General features: G+C 36.3%; 1 protein-coding gene across 2 annotated transcripts in view; it reads left to right on the forward strand.

Moving 5' to 3' along the window:
- Window positions 1-9,652: 9,652 nt before the first annotated feature.
- Window positions 9,653-21,223, forward strand: part of trrap (transformation/transcription domain-associated protein) — a 90,640-nt gene continuing 79,069 nt past the window's right edge. The window contains exons 1-18 of one of the 2 annotated variants that reach the window (XM_079397713.1): window positions 9,653-9,772; window positions 9,865-9,914; window positions 9,997-10,107; window positions 10,206-10,310; window positions 10,796-10,879; window positions 10,981-11,037; window positions 11,123-11,248; window positions 12,208-12,285; window positions 12,947-13,035; window positions 13,162-13,258; window positions 13,363-13,501; window positions 13,871-13,949; window positions 15,769-16,003; window positions 16,142-16,472; window positions 16,675-16,772; window positions 16,977-17,171; window positions 17,278-17,469; window positions 20,918-21,083. In XM_079397713.1, the coding sequence (XP_079253839.1) occupies window positions 9,673-9,772; window positions 9,865-9,914; window positions 9,997-10,107; window positions 10,206-10,310; window positions 10,796-10,879; window positions 10,981-11,037; window positions 11,123-11,248; window positions 12,208-12,285; window positions 12,947-13,035; window positions 13,162-13,258; window positions 13,363-13,501; window positions 13,871-13,949; window positions 15,769-16,003; window positions 16,142-16,472; window positions 16,675-16,772; window positions 16,977-17,171; window positions 17,278-17,469; window positions 20,918-21,083 (2,332 nt within the window). In that variant the 5' untranslated portion in view covers window positions 9,653-9,672. The remainder of the gene's footprint in view (window positions 9,773-9,864; window positions 9,915-9,996; window positions 10,108-10,205; window positions 10,311-10,795; window positions 10,880-10,980; window positions 11,038-11,122; window positions 11,249-12,207; window positions 12,286-12,946; window positions 13,036-13,161; window positions 13,259-13,362; window positions 13,502-13,870; window positions 13,950-15,768; window positions 16,004-16,141; window positions 16,473-16,674; window positions 16,773-16,976; window positions 17,172-17,277; window positions 17,470-20,917; window positions 21,084-21,223) is intronic. The other variant, XM_079397714.1, reaches the window with a different exon arrangement.

Here is a 21,223-nt window from a genome sequence, read left to right on the forward strand (position 1 = left end):
AATCACTCAGAGCTGTAAATCTGTGCAATATAGCCTACGTGAGCACTTTTAATGAGTAAAAGAGACCGTCTCTGTGATTAATATTTTTTTATTTATTAAAGATATAACAACTATAATAACTTGCCTACTAAAAATCTAAAATCAGTAGGCCTATATAGTATAGCCTACAGTAATTCCTTGTTATTTTTAAAGGATTGAGCCACAAAACCAGTAATTTAATTTGTGCATAGCCTATATATAGCTATAAGTATAAATAAAAATGTTACAGAGAAAATATATGAACGTTTATTGCTTAAACACGCATTAAAACACATTAATAATATTTGATTCGATTTGATTGGTCAGATTTAATAGCAGCTGTTTTAGTAAACAAAAAATAGGCCTATATGCAAAATAATAATAAAATATTGTTAATTTTAAGGTTTAAATATGAAGGTTTTTATTCCTATTATCCGCACATAAAACTCCAGTTCACGCTGATGGGCTATTTGGTATTGTCTTATTTGTTACCGCAGTTGTTGTTTAAAATAAAACCATTTGCGGGATTGTCCTTTTACTGAACTACAGTGAATTATCATAATTTCCTAAGTTTGTGCTTATCCATCGATCCTAAAATAATGAATATGGACAAAGAATAATATACAAATAGGCCTATACAAAATAGACAATGTACAAAATAGCAAAAAAAAACACAATATATAATATAGACAATATTCTGTCACTAAAACAAATTCCTCGTATGTATAAACATACCTGGCAATTAATCTCATTCTGATTCTGATTCTGATTACAAAACAGCTAAATCTCAAATAGTGGATCATTTTTATCAACATCTCCCAGCTAAAACTGCTCAATGACTACTTCGTGTAGCCTACTGTGAAAAGTGCAATAATATCTGACTTCATTTAACGTGCTATAGCATAGGTAGGACTATATAATGCCCACGAATTAAGAATTTGTTCCGCAGACTTAATTCGTGAGCCGCTCATATTACACAGCTCTGTTCTGCCCGAAGTACATTTACATTTATGCATTTAGCAGACGCTTTTATCCAAAGCGACTTACAATGCATTCAAGTTACAGTTTTTACATTTTATCAGCTCATTTTATCAGAAGTACTCGAAGATGCCGCCACCAAGTGTTTGATAGGAACTTAATCTTAATTCGTCATAAAAAAAACAAAAAAACACACATTTGCTAATTAATTCTAACTGAAATTGCTGTTGTTAGCACTTAATATTTATTTTATTCATAAAAACGTATATAAAAGAAAGCTCATGTGCAAACGTTTACACCAATAAGCTCTGCTGTTTTATAAACCAATGAAATTGGGGGTGGGCGGAACGACACGTGTCGTCCAGGGTGCACTCTGGGGCTACTCCAGAAGCCTGCTTGTGTGAGGACGCGATTTTCTCAGCTTCTTCAGAAGAGAGGGAAAGATGGTTTAAGGCAAGTAAACTTCATAATTCCATCATGTTATCGTTTTTTTTCTTTCACTAAGACTAAAAGAATGTTTGTTTTTGTATATGTAAAAAGCCAGAGACATAAGAGAACTTAATTCTTTTGAGATTGGTAGTTATTTTTAGAAAATAAATGTTTCTGTTGTCTCCTGCCTGTTTACTTCACATTTTGATGCAACAACAGTGTGATTACGTGTTCATAATTTATGTAAAACATTGATGTCTGTGTTTTTCATTGCTGAACTCAAACCAACTTTCGTCTGATTTGGAGTCATCATTCTTGGTCTTCCTTTCTTAAAGGAATAGTTCACGCAAAAAATAATTTACTTGCCCTCATGTCATTCCAAACCTGTAAGACTTTTGCCTGTCTTTAAAACACAAATGAATATATTTTTAATTTTCTCTCATAATTTTTGTTAATCCATTGAGAGTCTAGATAATCGGTATTTATATATGAATAAATCTTAAATTATATGATAGCGAACATGTCTGTTCAGAAGAAAATATTGGTCTCCCAGACTTGCAATGGAGGACAAAAATTAAGAGAAAATTAAATATATTTATTTGTGTTCCAAAAATTAGCAGAGTTTGTATGGGTCTGGAACAACATGGGTGAGAGTAAATTATGACCATTTTCATTTTTTGGTGAACTAACCCTTTAAAGAGCAGCCCTCCTCGTACATGGAAATTTGTGAGGTATGAGAATGTCTTGTCTGTTTTAATGTTTCAGTAAAGAAGTAGCTTTCTGAAAACAATATATTTATTTAAACAATATTACATGTCCTCCTCACACTAGTGCTGCCATTATAGCATTCTAGAGCGCTGTGGTAGACAGACATTAAACAACCACACAAAGTGGATGAAATTATAAAACAGACTATTTACCTATCCTTACTGATGTGGATGCACCTCTATCTGAAAATGGATAGTTTAATAATTAAATGTTTTCTTTTTTCAAATGTTTTTCTCTTTTTAAGCCACTGATGAAGAACAGGCGGTGACTGGGATGAATGCTGGTCAGAGAGGAGAATGACATTTCCCCCAAACTGATGCAACAGTGGTTTTAAAGGAGGACGCTGCCCTGGATGTTGTAAAAGATGTCACATGCTGTGCTGATGGCTACATCAATTATGCTAAAGAGATCATGAAAATTGAAAGTGATACATGATCAGTATTCATGGCATATGAAACAAACTGTAAGCGTAAAATTAGTAAAAACAAAATGTTAAATGTGTTGTTTAGTAGAAGTGGAGTTTACACGCTGTCGTTCATACACATGCTCACATTCTTTCACACACATGCATCTGTTGAATGTTATAATATCAGTGTTAATGTTGTGGTTTATTTGTGAACTGCCATGCCAGAATAGTTTTTAAAGAACTTAACTGTTAACTAATTGTCCAATTATTGTATAATAGTGTTTTTGTATATTTTTATACAATATATAAAATTTACCAAAAAAGTCAAATTTGATCAGAAGTTATATTCAACAAATGTGTACAGTTGGAAGTTCTTGGTCCCAGAAGAATAAGAAGTTTAAATTGTATAACAGTATGTTGGCTTTCTCAAGCCAACATATAGCTAATAACTTGAGTTCTGTTATTGTGGTGGTGAATCAGTGAATGCGGGAGAAGGGGAGAGATAACACAGATACTGTGTCTGTGTACAGCAGTTAAACCAAATACAATGGTTATCTCCTTGTTTCAGAGAGAGATGAGAACTCCTGACCAGCCTTGTGGACTGAAAGTCAGGCTAGGGAATTTAAAAACAGGCACTCTTAAATGTGCATAGAAAATTGACAGCTGATAAAACCTGTTCTCCAGGCACCATATTCTTAAGATAGGCTAAATGTAACCGAGTTAAATGATTAACACTAAACAGCAGAAAATCAGTTCAGTCTCCCCAGCTGTAAATGTCATTGGCTGTTAAAGTCTTCTGTTGCTTATAATAAATTGACATGTTGATATCAAATAAGCAGTCTTTCAGAATGCTCTCAGTTATGCATATTGTATGAATTATAGTGAGTGTGGTGGTGCTTATGGGGTGTCGCTTTGGGACGATGAGCATGAGGCTGGGAGTATACCCACTACACCACTGATCCACATATGCTTAAACATGATATATCTAGTTTCCTTAAACATTTAGATGAAAAACTTTTGTGGATATTAGGCTAAATAAAAATTATTTAGCAAATTACAAAGAAAACGTATTTCTGATGGTACTGGTTCTGTGATGCAAATAAAATGTTACTTTCTTACCTCAAAATTTTTTTTAACTAAATTATTTATAATTATTATTAATCTTAATTTTAATTTTTTTTTTTTACAGATGCAGCTTCTACTGTCTGGTCAGGACGGTGGTGTAGGTCATGAATGCACCCCTGCCCACTTCTAAATGGTTAAAATGATTGGTGTACTCTATAGCTTACGTCTGTTCTGTTACTACGTATGTGGTCAAGATGAGGGTATGAGATTTAGATTAGTTTTACTGGTCACTGCGAGAGGTCATGTGTCCTCTGCAGTAAAATGGAAATCAAAACAGCCAGTGCTGCAGTTTAGGCTTAGTAAGCTTAGTCGACGATATTCAATATGACAATATAGATCATTTTAGCCAGGTTTATCAACGGTCATGTCAAATTGAAATGATTTAAAATGTCTTATAGTTTCAAATTTTTAAAAACAAATAGTCCCAATGAATAAAATGGATGGAATGAATATTAATTTCCTGAATAGGAGGAAAAATATCAATGCTGATTGACGTAACTCAATGTGGTGTGCCTTTGGATTGCAGAGCAGAGGTTCATGAACAGAATGTGGCTATTCACCAGAGCCACTGCAGAGAAAACTGATGCTGGGAGCAGCATAAGCGTATTGCTGAGCCTGGCAGAACTTTAACACCTCCCTGCTGTTGGTAAGAACATACTGTCAAAGGGACAATGCACAATTAAAACTAGAATGTGTCCAGTTTAAATGGATACAAATGTTCATTACTTGACAATCACACTGTTAAAAAAGGTGACATTTAGCAGTTATGGATGCCAGAAATTTACAGTAAAAATAAAAATAAGTTTGCTTTTAAGGATTGAAATGATAGATTCAGTGAACAAAAAAAAGCATTAATGACTATATATACAAAAGACTAAAATACTAAAATCTGTTTTTAACCTGACAACCACCAAAAACTAAGTAATGCAAACAAAGTAATGCATTATTAAAATCTATTAAAAAGTTGTGTCTGCTGATAGTAATGGAACTGAGCTGACATGAACTAACAGTGAATATTTGTATTTTTATTAAGTAACGTTAACAAAAAATGTCAAATGTATTGCTCATAGTTAGGTCAATATTAGTTAAATAGCATAAAGCCTGAATGTACTGTATTTAACTGATAACAAAAGCCTAAGAAACAAAGCTGTTTCAATGAAAAACCATCAAATGCAAAATGTTATTTATTTTATTAACTGTAAATCACTTGTTCTTTTTCAAATCCAAAAAGTGTACTAAAAGTACTTTATTTATAGCTAACAGTTAACGTTTTTTCACTGTAGCATTTTAGTCTTTTACAGTTAAAATTGTAGAGACCGTCTTAAGTGGCATATTATGGAAATAAAATAAAAGCCAGTACAAAAAGAGAATTTAGTTATTAATGTTGAGATCATTGTGCATATTCTTATGGTGATAATGGGCCATTAGGCATGGTCAAGCCTTTCGAGCATAACACTATATTTCTATTCCTGGGAATTCATGAGCTGATACAATGTAGAATACATGTAAAATATCCTTATTATTTTATCTCTTGAACTTAATTTTGTTCGATTTACAACACAAAATGACTTAAAGTTACCTGGACAACAATCCTGGTCCTGGATCCTCTACAATACTGTGGGATGCCTAAGAAAAAATGCTGATGACCAAATTGATGTCAAACATACTGTGAACATACCATTACACACAGAATATAAACTATAGCCTTCTTTGGGCTTCTGAGCTTTGGGCAACTGATAAAAAAAAAAAAAGAAGAAAATATGTGGTTTGCATGTTCATAGGGCGTGTCTTTTCTGACATGATGCTCGACAAAGTGTGGTGCAGATCACAGCAGTGTTTACTGCAGCACTTTGCGTCACAACCATTCCGGTTCCCTGAAGAAGAATTGAACCTGTTTTATTCACTGAATGAACTCGCAGAATGCATCAGAGCGGATACTAAATCAATCAATGGTTTACTGCAAGTTACATTAGCATAATTTCTTTAATATATCCAATAGGCTGCATAATGTGCCACCAAGAATATATTTAGTCTTTATTTGTAAATAACAATTGGCCTAGAGGTCTATTCACAGTCATGTCTTTGTTTAAGGTTATTTCATAACTAAAAAAGAACAAATGCATTTTCTTTTCTTTTTTTTTTTATATTTTACTCTTAAAAGTTTTTGGTGGGTCCCAAGATTGTTTTTACCTCTCTAGGTGATTCATCAATGACATCTTTGGGATGTCTTCTACATTTGAATTCATCAGGTCATTAGCAGAGTACGCATGAACTAAACCAGACTTTTCAAATAAGGTACACATCCAAAATATGCAGTGCTGAGGGCTCTAGATGATTTATTAAAAAGTAGCCTGATATCACATGGATACACTGTACAAAAATACAACTGAAGTATAATCAATACAATTTCAAAGAAGTGACACATTAGTCCTTGCCCATGAATAGAGCACTTACATGACTAATAACATCTCATACAAGCGTGTTTATGACAGATGTAAAAGCCAGTGAATAAACAAGGCCTTCATAAAACATATCTAAATGAGCTGATGCACACTGCAGAGAAAATGTTATCCAGATATTACACTATGAGCCTGATACCCTACTACGCTCATTAAACTGAAAAGATGAGAGCTCTGTTTACAGCAGAAACACATTTGTGCTGTGAACCTGTGACCCTCTTTACAACAGAATGTGAGTCACCAGGTGTTCAGTGAACATCTCTGTGCCCTCACAGCCTCAGAGAATATTCTTTAGATTTCAATTTTTTTCTAGTTTGAATATATTTCTTTACATCAGGAACTTACCATAATGATGCATATTAATTTTTAAAGTAAAATAAAAATCTTTTTTCTAAATGCAAGTTAAGAGTGAGTGATTAATTAATGCATGTTTCATTTTTAAAATATTTGTCTTGACCTCATCAAAATGACTCAATGTTTTAATCAAAAAGCTGTTTCACTCAGATGTATGTCAAAAAAGATCTATCACTACTTCTGTTTTATCATGACTTTAATATTTAGGCTGGTGTACAAAACAATCAGTCCTACGCTGAAAAAAATACACTGAATTTTTTAAGGTAAGTGGTTGCAAACAATTTATTTTAGCTACATTTAAATAAAAAAATGTTGAAAGTTAGAATCTAAATTTGTTTATTTAAATGTAGGTAAAATAAATCGATTGCAACCACTTACCTTAATTTTTTTTTTTAGTAAATTCAATAAATCATTTTTTTCAGTGTAGGTTCCATTTTTTCTAATCAGTGTGTAAGAATGGAAATGGACCCTATTCACAAAATATGATGACATTTTTATACATTTTTTTACATTTTAATTTTTTTTTTAATTAAATGTCACTTTATTACACTTTACTTTGTGTTTTACTAACTTGGCATTAAATTACAGAAAACTGGTTAACGCTGAGTGTTTCTTATACAACAGCTGAGGGAGTGACAACAAATTTGACATTTCTTTTTTATGACCAACCCCGAGAACCCCTGAAATGTAAAAAGAGTTCATTTGCATTACTTTATTGCATTACATTACAACTTTTTTTTTTCAATTCATGTAAAACTATCACGTTAGTCAGTTGGCATGTTCAGTGGGAGACAGGAATCTGTTCCTCCCTTTATGCTCCCAGCCCAGCAGAGGGCCTATTGAAATGATAATGTAACCTTTCACCATCTGGGCTGTTGAAGCTCCACCAGGATTACATCTGGAACCACTGCTGTGATTGTACTTAATTTGTATGAATGGAAATAGCTTACAAGATGACACAAAGCTTAAAAAAACAATTAATCATCTCAAATCATGTCTGTAGATTGTCTTGTTTTAGCCTATAAAGTAAACACTCAAATATATGACTGTCATTACATGAGAAAATATTAAACCAAGTGGCATTTATCAAAATGAAAGCATGACAGCACACTTTTCATACAAAATATTGTTTATAAAAACAAAACGTTACAGGAACATGTCCATAGTTAATGTGATATATTACACCTGCATAGGGCATTTGTGTGAACTTGGCGAAAACTGATTTCATACATCCACTAAAATTTTCTTAAGAACAGATGTTCAAATCCAAACAATCACAAACATAGCAAATTAAGATGAAGTGAAGTGAAATGAAGACAGCTCTGAAATGTAGCATCCATCATGTGTTTGCAGATGCCACATTTGTTTGATATTTCGTTATCTCCTCCTCGAAATTCTGATGTTTTCATGTGTTGTCCTTTTAGGATCAATACACCTTGTTTCGATGAGAATCCAGGCTTTTATTACCTATACTTCTACTAAAACTCCCCCAAGTGGTCATATATGTACTTGCATGTTATTTGTCATTTAGATATATTTACTCAGCATCCTTATTATTATTATTATCACAATCATTATTGGATCCAATAAAAAAGCGCACATTAGTGCAGCTGATGAAGCTTTTTAATGTCGTTTTATAGAGTAGTGTTCCATAACCTGATTCAACACAAATGTGTCGATAACACATTTTTATAAACAAATTTAGTACTTATAAATCGCGCTGAATCGATTATTAAAATAATATGTTGTATACTGGGGTGTGATAAAGTTACATTAAACGCTTTATATAGCAATTTAAATGAAAACTTGGAAGACCATCGTTTTCGATGGTCTTCGCACGCCTGCGTTCTCTTGGTATCCTTCCGCGCGGAACTATATTGGTGTCTACATTTTAAAATCACTGCTTAGGACACAGCTGGGGCACACAATTACACTTGAGAAAGACTAGTATGAACGCATAAAATCCGCATGTTACAGTTTACACTGTATAACAATTCACAAACAAAACAACGGCGGATTGATTTCAGCCCTTCCACTAAATTTCATACGGTGTAGCGGAAGTTCATTTATAACTCCTTCCGGTCTCCTTGCTGGTAAGTTATTGCTGTTTTTTGGGAGTGATTTTGTTATTTATATGCATAATGAGTGCAGAAGTTCCTTGTTAGCTTTTGTGTGAAAGACAAACGCCTAAGATATTTGCACTAATTGAGGTAAAAAGTGCAAAGCCTGAGTTCTACATGTGAATAATGGCATGCTGTGGGTTAGCAGCCGGCTAGTCAGTTAGCGACAGTATTCTCTTTCTTCTGTGATTGGCCTGGTGTGCTGCTAGCTTACTCAATACTATTATAAACACATGTAAATTCTTTCCGAGAAGCGAAAGTCTCTGTGTTAATGGCAGTTTTGTGGCTTATTTAGGTTGTAATAATAGCACTTTAGCTCGAGCGCATCATATCATGTGAGCGTGACTGCAGTAGGCGTGTTGTTGCCGTTTGGCGCGCCCACCGCTTCCCTAAACTAGAGGTCAACTTAGAAACTAGTCTGCATAAAACACGTTGTAAGTAATTGTGCTGGATGAGATTTGGATTCATTTGTCATTATTTTTGTTGTGGGCAATTGTTATATAAATGCAAAACAGATCGCTTTAAAATCAGCCTTACAGTAATGAACATTGAATCATATAAACATATTCACAATTCATGAATTATAAACATATTCAGTTCTATTTCCAAGTTCAGTTATAAAGCAGACAATATATTGTCATTATTATCCCCCTCTAATTTCTATATATATGTTTATAGTTTTCAGTCAGTCATTTGTTATGTAGACAAGTTGTTTACTTGCAAAGTCAAATGGCAGTAATGTATCTTTGTGTGTGTGTGTTTAGATGGTACTACCATGCATTTGGACCTTTAATATCACGTAAATACCATGTTATGTGAATATAGTAATGATTATTAAGAAATACCTTGATAGTACCATCTGACATGATACTGTACCTATTTGTGCAAGGCTGACACTAATATTGACGTTCTCCTAATGGTTGTTCTCCTACAGATGACATGAATTTCTACTGAGACGAGCGCAGACATTAGTCTGCCCTTATTCAGCGTAATCCTGTCTGTCCCGGCCGCCACCATGTCTTTTGTGCCCACCCCGAGCCCCACTGTGGTGGATCAGACCACCCTTATGAAGAAATACCTGCAGTTTGTGGCAGCGCTCACTGACAACAACACACGTGAGTGTATTCTATTCACCTAAAAAGTTCCAATGTAAGTTGAAAGCATTGTCTTTGCTTACTGTTGTGTTTCTCTTTCATTTAAACATCAGCGGATGAGACCAAACTGAAAATGATGCAGGAAGTCAGTGAGAATTTTGAGGTGAGCCCTTATATTTTGCTCATAAAAAGCTAGAAATAAAAGACGCTTCCCCATATTAATTCATGTTAATCCTCGTCCACAGAATGTCACATCCTCGCCACAGTATTCTACTTTCTTGGAGCACATCATCCCTCGTTTCCTAACGTTTCTGCAGGATGGAGAAGTGCAGTTCCTTCAAGAGAAACCAACGCAGGTGTGCTTTTTAGTGAAAATCATATTGCATATTGTCTTTATTGAGGCCTCACTCCTGATATTTAAGTAAACATGAGGTTTGTTTGACTCTTGTTATAGCAATTAAGGAAACTTGTCTTGGAGATCATCCACCGAATCCCAACTAATGAACATTTGCGGCCTCATGCCAAGAACATCCTTTCTGTCATGTTCCGCTTCCTTGAGGTCAGCTTTCTTTACCTGAATGCCAAGCTTATTCTGATTTAAAGAGCCTATAAAATAGCTGTAGAATTCTCATTTTAATAGAATATTTTTGGACAAATATTTGTATATGTAACTACATGCAAGAGGGACAGCAGAGACGCAATGATGAGAGCGATGTACTTAAGTCCAGAGAATGGTACTGTGTAAATGATTGTGTGTGTGTGTGTGTGAGAACTGTGAAGTACCAATGAGCCTGGGCGCTGAAAGCAAGACTGATAAGATCTGAGTGTCCAAATGCTGATCTGCGTGAATTCTGACTTGATTGTTTTAAACAAACAAACAAACAAAAACAGTAATATCAAACAGTTTTTTTTTTAAATCTCTTACAAAGGAATATTAAATATAATTTATTTTACATAATGCATCATCTTGTCTATGCGTGCATGTGTGTGTTTTATATAAAAAATTGCTCTGATTGGTTCTTGTCTCTGTGTTTCATCATTTAGATTGAGAGTGAGGAGAATGTGCTCATTTGTTTACGCATCATCATTGAATTGCACAAACAGTTTCGCCCGCTGATCTCCCAAGAGGTAAGATGCAGCTTTCTGGCACTCTGTGATGTTGACTAGCATTTGCATTTCTTGTGTTTCAGTAAATGATATTAATAACATCTTCCTGCCAACTCTTACAGATTCATCATTTCTTGGACTTTGTGAAGCAAATTTACAAAGAACTGCCAAAAGTAGTGGTAAGGTCTTTTAATAACAAAAATGGTTTTAAGTATATGTTTGTGTTAAGTATGTGTTTTCTTAACTTGTGTCTCTGTCTGTCAGACGAGGTACTTTGAGAATCCTCAGGTTATTGCAGAAAACACAGTGCCTTCTCCAGAAATGGTGGGCATGATCACCTCAGTATTGGTGAAGACCGCACCGGAGCGCGAGGACAGCGAGACCCGGACGGTCAGTACAAATTCAGCAGACCTGTACAAAATCGTCATTAGCTGAATAGTTTTTACAAACACGATCAGCAGAAACACAATGATGAGAGCGATGTGCTTTAGTCCAGAGAATGGTACTGTGTGTAAGATTGTGTGTCTGCATGTGTGTTTGTGTGTGTGAAATGTAAAGTACCAATAAGCCTGGACGCTGAAAGTAAAACTGATAAGATCTGAGTGTTCAAATGCTGATCTGTGCTTGTCTTAATGAACAAAATCTGACAGTATTCAAGTAGTAGTAACCTAATGTTATTATAGTATAATTTTTTGATCTTGTTAACACATCTATGTAGTAACACCTGTATTGCGTGATCTGATCACAGTTGATCAGCTGATTTACACCTTGTGGTAACACATCAGTGTGTAAATGTATATTGCCATGAAGCAGAAAATTACATTTATTTCCCAATTTATTCAATTGGATGGTTATTTTCTTTTTAAACATGCCCATAATTGGCAAAACACTATTTTTGTGCAATGATTGACAGGCAAGTAAATGGTTTTTCACTGCTGTCTAGGATGCATTGAGATGGTTAGAGTTAACACAACAACAAAAAATTCTATCTCATGCATTTGTGACCTCCACAATATATGCATTCAGTCACAAAATGTTTTGAAACCTGGTTACACATGTATATCGTGCTGACCGCTTCTGATCAGATCAGCTGACACAAATGTGTAAACAGGGTCTTTGTGGACTGTTTACTTTCCCAGAGTATTCCAATGCAAATAATATTTACTATATGTAGACACTAGAGGGCACCAAATTCCTGCTTATTCTTTTTCTACTTAAGAGGTGCTGAAATGCAGTTGGTTTTTGTAAAAACACAAAAAGCAAATCCATGAGTGCTAAAAAAATATGTTTTATGGTGACAATTGGTTCAGTCTCTCAGTGGCCTCATCCATCTCCTCTTTGTCCTCCAGCATACCATAATCCCTCGGGGATCGCTGTCACTCAAAGTGTTGGCAGAACTGCCCATCATCGTCGTCCTCATGTATCAGGTGAGAGCCCATAAAAACACTCATTCAGTATTGACTTTATGCCATCCTCTTTTTAAAAGAACACGTCCCTCATTTAGACATTTGGCTCTTTTATAAAAGGTGCCGTCAATCATCTGAAACCCATACTTTAAAGCTAATGCCATTGTTTTCTCAAACCTGCCACCCTTACCAAAATGATTGCTGTGATTAGATGTTTTTGCCTTTTGTTGTTGTGAGCTTTAATTGTAAAGGAAATCAGTTTTGATGTTTTAAGACAGAAAATGACAGTCCACAGCTGTTAGGAAGCTGCGATCAATCAAAACACAGCTTTTATTTCACCTTCTCTGCATGTTATCATTATACATTTGACCAGCAGGTGTACTTCTATTTTCTGCTTAAAATGCAGCACCGACAAATATCACAGATACTGCTTTTAGAAATATGCCATGGAAGTTTTCAGTGTCTTCAATCTTCAGGTTTTAGGATTTGTTTTTAAAATGCTTTAATGGAATTTGGTGGAATATACCTTGAGTCAGACTCTAAATTTTAGTTTTGAATGCATGAATCTTATAAATGGTGTAAAATTTTACACAACAATGTTGCAAGCTCAGGTCTAGTCTACTTTCGGTCTATCGCCCTGCTGTTATTTGGTGCACTAATTGCTTTTCTGTGCTTTTCCTAGCTGTACAAACTGAACATTCACAACGTGGTGTCAGAGTTTGTTCCTCTTATCATGAACACCATCATGCTTCAGGTGTCCCCGCAGGCTCGGTCAGTGACCTCTCGCATCTTGTTGAGCGTGTGGTGTTACATCACCGCTAATGCTCAGATATGGATTTCATAGGTGCAGTTTAACACATGACATTTCAAGCTTTTCCTGGTTTCTGTCTGTGACAGGCAACACAAGCTGTTCAACAAGGAGCTTTATGCAGATTTTATTGCCGCACAGATCAAGACCCTGTCATTCCTGGCTTACATTATCCGGATCTACCAGGTAGAAATGTAGCCCAACCACCTGTTTATTAAACTTTTCTAAACTTGTTTTAATACTCAAGCATTGACTAATGTGGCGATGTGAAACGTGTGTGTGTGTGTCAGGACTTGGTTGGGAAGTACTCCCAGCAGATGGTGAAGGGGATGTTGCAGCTGCTGTCTAACTGCCCCCCTGAGACGGCTCACCTGCGGAAAGAGCTGCTGATCGCTGCCAAGCACATCCTCACCACAGATCTACGCAGCCGTGAGTCATCCACCGCTAAACACTTTGCAGATTGTTGGCAGATATTCCCAAATAAGATATGCAAAGCGTTCGCTATTGTAGGAGTGCTCGCATCTGGTGTTAATTACACTGCTGAGCTTCATGGGCTACCGCTTTGATATGTAACGGCTGCGTTCTCTGAGCTTCACCTCTCAATCAATAGCATTTGAAAGAGGAATCTGATACACTCTTCTAAATCATTAATCCTGTAGAGAAGGTTAAATGAATCGATGAGAAACTCTGACTGTTGAGGTCTGGCATTGATGTATCTCATGGTTCATGGGCCCCTGAGCTGTTTCTGTGGGCTTCAGAGCTTGCAATGGCATCTGATAAAGTCTGTTTGTGTTGCAGAATTCATTCCATGCATGGACAAGCTTTTCGATGAGTCAATACTCATTGGCTCAGGATACACTGCGAGAGAGACGCTAAGGTAAGAATACAGATTAACCCCCTCGAAACCTGTATTATATTTTTCATGTATAAGCAGTCTGCAATTCACAGGGCACACATTTAACCTCCAAAGCCTAGTTAGGCAGCGCTGCAAAGCCTTACAGAGCCACTTGAAGCGTCTTTTTAAAAAGTACGCAGCTCAGTCATGACTCGTTTTGGCTAAATTCTAAAGTGGGATACATGCTGTGCTTTGCAGAGAAGGCAGTTCTCAGAATGCATTTTGACTAAATTAAGTAAAAAAAAAAAAGGATGTTGGCCAATTTTTTTTTTTTCTCTTTTTAATTTACATTTAAACCACTTACATGCATTGAGAAAAGAAAGAAGAAATAATAAATTTATAAAACCAAACTTATAAGACTGGAGCATTATGATATACCATCCCTCAAAGTATTACAATTAGATTATCAAGATATAGAGTCCAGACATTTTGAAGAGGTTCCATTGAAGAATGGCAAGGCGATATGATTATAAATAAACATTTATTTATTGATGAAATGTATGAATTGTAATATTAGGTCAGTCACTTATAAGGTTGTGTTTGTGTTTGATTGCTTTCTTAGAAGGCAGTTGACTATGTAGACAGCAAGGTAGCTGACTAGATTTTGAATTGGAGCCATAATAATAATAAATGCTCATTTTATTGTCATTTCTTCAGTGTGGCTAGAGGCCACAATCCTTTTCCTCGCAAGTTTCTTTGGGGAAAAGAGAAAAGTTAGATTTCATCAAGTGCAACATATCAGAATAGATTGTTAATGGTGCATGACTGAGCTGAGTTGCCCCACTGGGCAGAAGAGATCCAGGTGCCCATCTTCATGTGCCAGGCTGTCCTGGCATTGCCCACTTTCTGTCTCCCTGCCCCAGATGTCATATGCCTGCCAACACCACCCCTCTTTCATCCACGGCTTCCATCAGCCTTCAGCAGGCAAATTTGGCAGGACTCAAAATCTGTCAAAGCCATTAGTGTCGTTTATTCTGAATCTTTGCCTGAAATCCCTCAAGTATCGACCCAAAATATTATTATTAGCTAGGGTTGAGAGCTATTTGTTCTTTAAGGGTTGGTTTTGATCAATTTCAGGCTGGAGGTTCCGTACCACAAGAGTATGGATATCTGTAACAAGTCAATAGCACTATAAAATTAAAATAAAATGTAGCTACACTACTGTTTAAAAGTTTGGGGTCAGTAAGTTTAAAAAAAAAAAAACTTTTATTCAGCTAGGATGCATTAAATTGGTCAAAAGTGTCAGTAAAGACATTTATATTGTTATAGAAGATTTCTGTTTCAAATAAATGTTCTTTTGAACTTTGTTGGTTAAGCTTTATTTTAAGGTGTCTTTGTTACAGTGTAGTTATACATTTAAGTACTGTGTAATATTAATTAACTACATGTACTTACTATAGGGTTAGGATTTTGGCTTAGGGTTACTTGCATGTAATTATGCATAATTAATTGTTATTATAATAGTAAGTATATGTAATGTGTAACAAGGACACCTTAAAATAGTGTTACCACTTTGTTCATAAATAATCCTGAAAGAATTTTCATCTGTGATATGAAATTATCTTAAATCTTCCTTAAATCTTTTGAATGGCGGTGTACATTTGTGCATGAGCAAATGCAGTTAAACATGGTAAAGGAATAAACAGTCACTTGTGTCTCATGTACACAAACAGGCCTGTAGTGAACATTACCATGGTATCGAAATTGCTACTGAAAAGTTTTAGTTTTGCCACAACCCTAACAGAAATCCTCTAGAAAGCTTAGATTCTTCTGTCTAACACTGAGTCTCTTGATGTTTCAGGCCTTTGGCATACAGCACGCTAGCAGACCTGGTGCACCATGTTAGACAGAACCTCCCATTGACGGACCTCTCTCTGGCTGTGCAACTGTTTGCTAAGAACATTGACGACGAGTCCCTACCCAGCAGTATCCAAACCATGTCCTGTAAGCTGTTGCTAAACCTCGTAGACTGCATTCGATCAAAGAGCGAACAGGAGAATGGAAATGGCAGAGACATTCTCATGAGAATGCTGGAGGTGAGATAGACTGGCACATTAGCCTGTGGAAAACTACGCTGTGATTGTAATTACAATAGGATACAAGACTGGCCACATGTAAGTGCATTTGTAAAGCACAAAAATATGGATCTGACATTATGACTTCTCTGTTCTCAGGTTTTTGTGTTGAAGTTCCACACCATTGCACGGTACCAGCTGGTATCTATCTTTAAGAAGTGCAAGCCCCAATCAGAGATGGGTGTGGTGGACCCAGGGGCGTTACCAGGAGTCCCAGCCACCCCTACTGTAACTACACCCGCCCTACCTCCACCTGCACCCCCAACACCCGTCACACCCGCACCACCTCCGGCCACACCTTTTGATCGACCTGGGGACAAGGAGGACAAACAGACCTTCCAGGTGTCCGACTGTCGTAGTCTGGTGAAGACCCTTGTATGTGGAGTGAAAACTATCACATGGGGCATCACTTCTTGTAAAGCTCCTGGAGGTGAGATGGCTTTATAAACTTTATTTTAAGATGACTTTTACTTGGCTTTAGATTGTGCCATGTCATTAAATATTAGTTCTGTTTAACATTTTCTTTTTGTCTGGACTGTTGAAGTTTGTGGAGCATCTCAAAATCATTGAAGGGCTAGTTCTGCTCAGCATTCCCATTTGAATATTCTCACATTGGTATTGTTCTATTACAGAGGCACAGTTCATTCCCAACAAGCAACTCCAGCCCAAAGAAACACAGATCTACATTAAGCTGGTCAAATATGCCATGCAGGCCTTGGACATCTACCAGGTACGACCGTCCACTGATTAGTGCAGATTGCCACACCAAAATTCTTACACAAACTAACTTAAACTTTCTGGTAGAATATCTGAGGTGTTTAAATCTGAAAGTCACATTATGTTGAGAACATAATAAAGTTGGTTTATTCGAGCGCACTAGTTACCGAGAGCTGAAGTTTACAGCTTATCACAGAGCCAACCCCCTTTTGGCTAGGTACAGATTGCCGGCAATGGGCAGACGTACATTCGTGTGGCTAACTGTCAGACGGTGCGGATGAAGGAGGAGAAGGAGGTTTTAGAGCACTTCGCGGGAGTCTTCACCATGATGAACCCTCTCACTTTTAAAGAGATCTTCCAGACCACTGTTCCATACATGGTGGAACGCATATCCAAAAACTATGCCCTACAGGTACTGGCAGGTTTTGTTCACTGCAGGATTGACTTGACGACATTGAATTTTTTTTCTACAAAATTATTGACTGTTGATATGACATGACTGTTCAATCCTTCAACAGATTGTGGCAAATTCCTTCCTGGCCAACCTGACCACCTCTGCACTGTTCGCCACCATTTTGGTGGAGTATCTTTTGGAGCGTCTACCTGAAATGGGCTCCAATGTAGAGTTGTCAAACCTGTATCTCAAACTCTTCAAACTGGTCTTTGGCTCAGTGTCTCTCTTTGCTGCTGAAAATGAGCAGATGCTAAAGGTGAGTGTTGTAGCTTATGCACATGCAGGTTTATGAAGCAAATTGTGGCCTTTTTTGTCTTTTAGTTGGCTAAGGTGCTTATTTAGAGTATTGAGTAGGTAATTCACAATTTTTTTAGAGCGATTGAGCAGTGGGATCGCTCACTCCCTCCGAGCTCTGATGACATTGTGCTGTCTAACGCCTCAGCTCCAGTAACCATGCTGCATTAATTTTAATGCGTTCTGTCAGCTCCTCTGATGATAAATGACACTTGTGCCTCAGATTGACAGGAAAGACCAAAGTGAAGGTCACTATTGAGATGGTGGGGAGGAAGAGGTTTCTGTATCTCACTTCCCATCGATCCTGTTGCCCGCTGAAATTATCATCTTATATTGTGTTTGTGTTTCTGTTTTGAAAGTCTTTTTTTTTTTTCACTGTATAGTTTCACACACACATACAATACTATTCAGAAGTTTAAAATGAATACTTTTCAGTATTCATTTTGCATTAAATTAAAAGGATGCATTCAATTTATCAAAAGTGACAGTTAAATACTTTTACATTTTATATAAAGGATTTCTATTTTGAGTAAATGCTGTTCTTTTGAATAGTGTATTCATCAAAGAATCCTGAAAGACATTTTTATCATGGTATCCACAAAAAATTAAGCTGCACAAAAAATATTTCTTGAACACCAAATCAGCACATTAGAATTAGAGATCGACCGATATATCGATTTACCGATATTTTTCCCGATATTTAAGCATTTTTCCATAATCGAATATCGGTTTTGTAATATCGGATTCCCCGATAAACACCGCCATCTTGTGGACGTTTTCAGAATTGCGCGCAGGATCGCAATTGCAGCGCATCTGAGGGGAGACGAGACAGCAATGGCGTGCAGGTACTTTGTTTTGCTGTAGTTAGTAAACTATTTAATATTACAGGCATTAATGCACAAATTAGATGTATTACATAAATGCCTGATATATAGTTTAAATGCAACTTGGCTAATGAAATATGATAAATAAGATACTCTGTCAAGCCCTGTCCCTATAAAGATAGGCTATAACTTTGCCTGAAATAACACAGCCATGAATTAGCACATGGTGGAAATAAAAGCGCTGAATTTAATTCTCTCTGTGGTCTATTAGTCTCGTGAAGTCGGAGTCACATAGATAATCCGTCGAGTCCTCTCCCAATAAAGACGTAACTTTGCATGAATTAAATAATACAGCCATGAATGATTGCATGTTGGAAAGAAAAGCATTGAATGTAATTCTCTCTCTGTTGTCTATATGCTCATCATTAGTCTCGTGAAGCCGCTTTCATATTGCAGTTCACTCAGCGGGTTGATGCTCAAGAAATGCTCAGCACGGCCACCGCATGTAACTTTTAACAAGATTCACTTTTTTGAAGCACCCTAAATTGTATTAACACTCACTATATAACCATTATTTTGTTTAAAAACATCTAAATTAATACAACTCTATGGAAATTAATTATTATCTCCGCGATCGATCGCAGTTTGAGTAGCCTATAGTTCTGTGTAAAGGCATAGATAAACCGCTCTGTCAGCAGCATAATTTAGAGCATGCCAGTTGAGAAATGCAATAAAATACGTTATATTCCAATATTCCAGAGAATATTATTCCGTGAATTAACATTATCCAGTGAATTATTCTTCACTCTTTATCCTATTAAACAGCTTATAAACCTACTAAAACTGTAGTTAAAAATTAAGTTGATATGACTCCTTTCCTTTATTTTCTCCATTTGAAAACATTAGACTTTCTATGTTCATTTTGCTTACTGCTAATATTAGTGTTGCTGCTAAAGCTTTTTATAAATAAAATGTTTTTTATTGTTGTAATACGAAGATTAAATTGAACATGACAGGGCTCTAGACTGCGACCAAAATGGTAATTGTTTGCGAGTTAAAATTTGACGTGGTCGCATTTGTACGAGTGCCAGGTCTGCGCTGCTCCAAAGCGTCTGCTTCATACAGCGCGCGCTGCCAGCCGCAGCACATTATAGCAGGAGTCAGATTTCACTGATCACGTGAAGAGAGGTGCTTTCAGCCGAGCGCTTAGTGGGTAGAGCCTGGTTTATACTCGCCGCGTCAGCACGAGCGTGAAGGTGCGCGTCGCGGATGGAGCGCAACGGATGGATTTGTTTTCAAACTAAAGTAAAAGACCGCTTCTTAAACCAGAGAAGGTGAACGTGGTGGTATTCTTGTAGAAAAAACTCCTGTCAGCTACAGCCAGTTTAGTTTTACTTTTCTTTTTGTTTTCGTTTTGAGAAGCTTGTTATCTTTGCTGTTTACCTCAGGTTATGCTATGGAGGCTTTCCTTAATTAAAAAAAAAAATATATTAATATTTATTTGCTTCCTCAGAGTTTGCTAAACATTCTGTAATATACTAGGTATATAGTACAGCATGTGGTGTGTCCTATGCCATGCCTCGTCTTATTCGTTTTTGTTGATAAATGTTATGTAAGAGTTTGTCATTGTCAACGTACTGTTTTATTGTTGTTGCGCTTTTTAATTAAGAATAACAATGAATCCATCTTTTGTTTTAGTCTTAAGTTAAAGGTGTATAGATATAAGCAAAACAGACAATGATCTTTTCTTGTAAAATGTGACACCAAGATCGCAAATTTGAAAGTAAAAAGCGCACGAAAAAAGGAATTCCTGTTCACAAAATTTAAATCACAAATAATACAGATGAAAAAGAACGAGTTGAATGTTGAAAACTTTCGTTACCATATAACTATAAACTATGATAAAAGTTCATCAGCATGCATTGATTAATCAAATGTTGTAGCAAAAACAAAAAACAAATTGCAACCAAATTATGTGCTCGTGCGCAAAAGTGAGATCAGTGGGAAGAATGAGTCTAGAGCCCTGCGTGAAAGACTGCTAATTCTCAAAACATTTTTTGTTAAGATGACTGAAAGGAGGAAAAACCAAAGTGAAGTATGGACTTACTTCACGCAGTCATTTATTTACTTTATAACAGTAAATAAATATCGGTTCTGCATATCGGTTATCGGGCACATAGACATGCAAATAATTGGTATCGGTATCGGTTATAAAAAATCAATATCGGTCGATCACTAATTAGAATGCTTTCTAAAGGATCCCATCACACTGGTTTCTGATGTGTTTTTACTGTGTTTTCGATCAAATAAATGTAGCCTTGGTTAGCATAAGAGACTTCTTTCAAAAACATTTTTAAAAATAGCTCCAAACTTTCGCATGGTAGTGTAAGTGTCTTTATATCTATGTAAACTAATAAATATATTTCTTATAAAATTCTCAATGTCTGAATATATGCCATCAAGCAGCCTGGCTAATATATCAGAATGTGGCTTTAGCTCACTTATTCAGTTTTTCTTACTTTACAGTGGAAAAAAAGTTTATATTTTTATTCTCAAGGATCTATTGAATCTCTCTTTTTCTTTTAGCCTCACCTTCATAAAATAGTGAACAGTTCCATGGAGCTAGCTCAGTCTGCTAAGGAGCCCTATAACTACTTCCTGCTGCTGAGAGCCCTGTTCCGCTCAATAGGGGGAGGCAGCCATGACCTCTTGTACCAGGAGTTTCTGCCTTTGCTGCCTAATTTGCTGCAAGGTGAGTGAGATCACTAACCGTAGAACAGTGGTTCTTAACTGGTGAGTCACAACCCAAAGTGGCTTTTAGGTAATTTCCGAAAGGGTCACTGCGTAGCTAAGTGTAAGAACAAAGTAGGTACAGCTAATCTTACATTGTGG

Source organism: Barbus barbus (assembly GCF_936440315.1).
Source record: "Barbus barbus genome assembly, chromosome: 38".
Taxonomy (NCBI): Eukaryota; Metazoa; Chordata; class Actinopteri; order Cypriniformes; family Cyprinidae; genus Barbus; species Barbus barbus.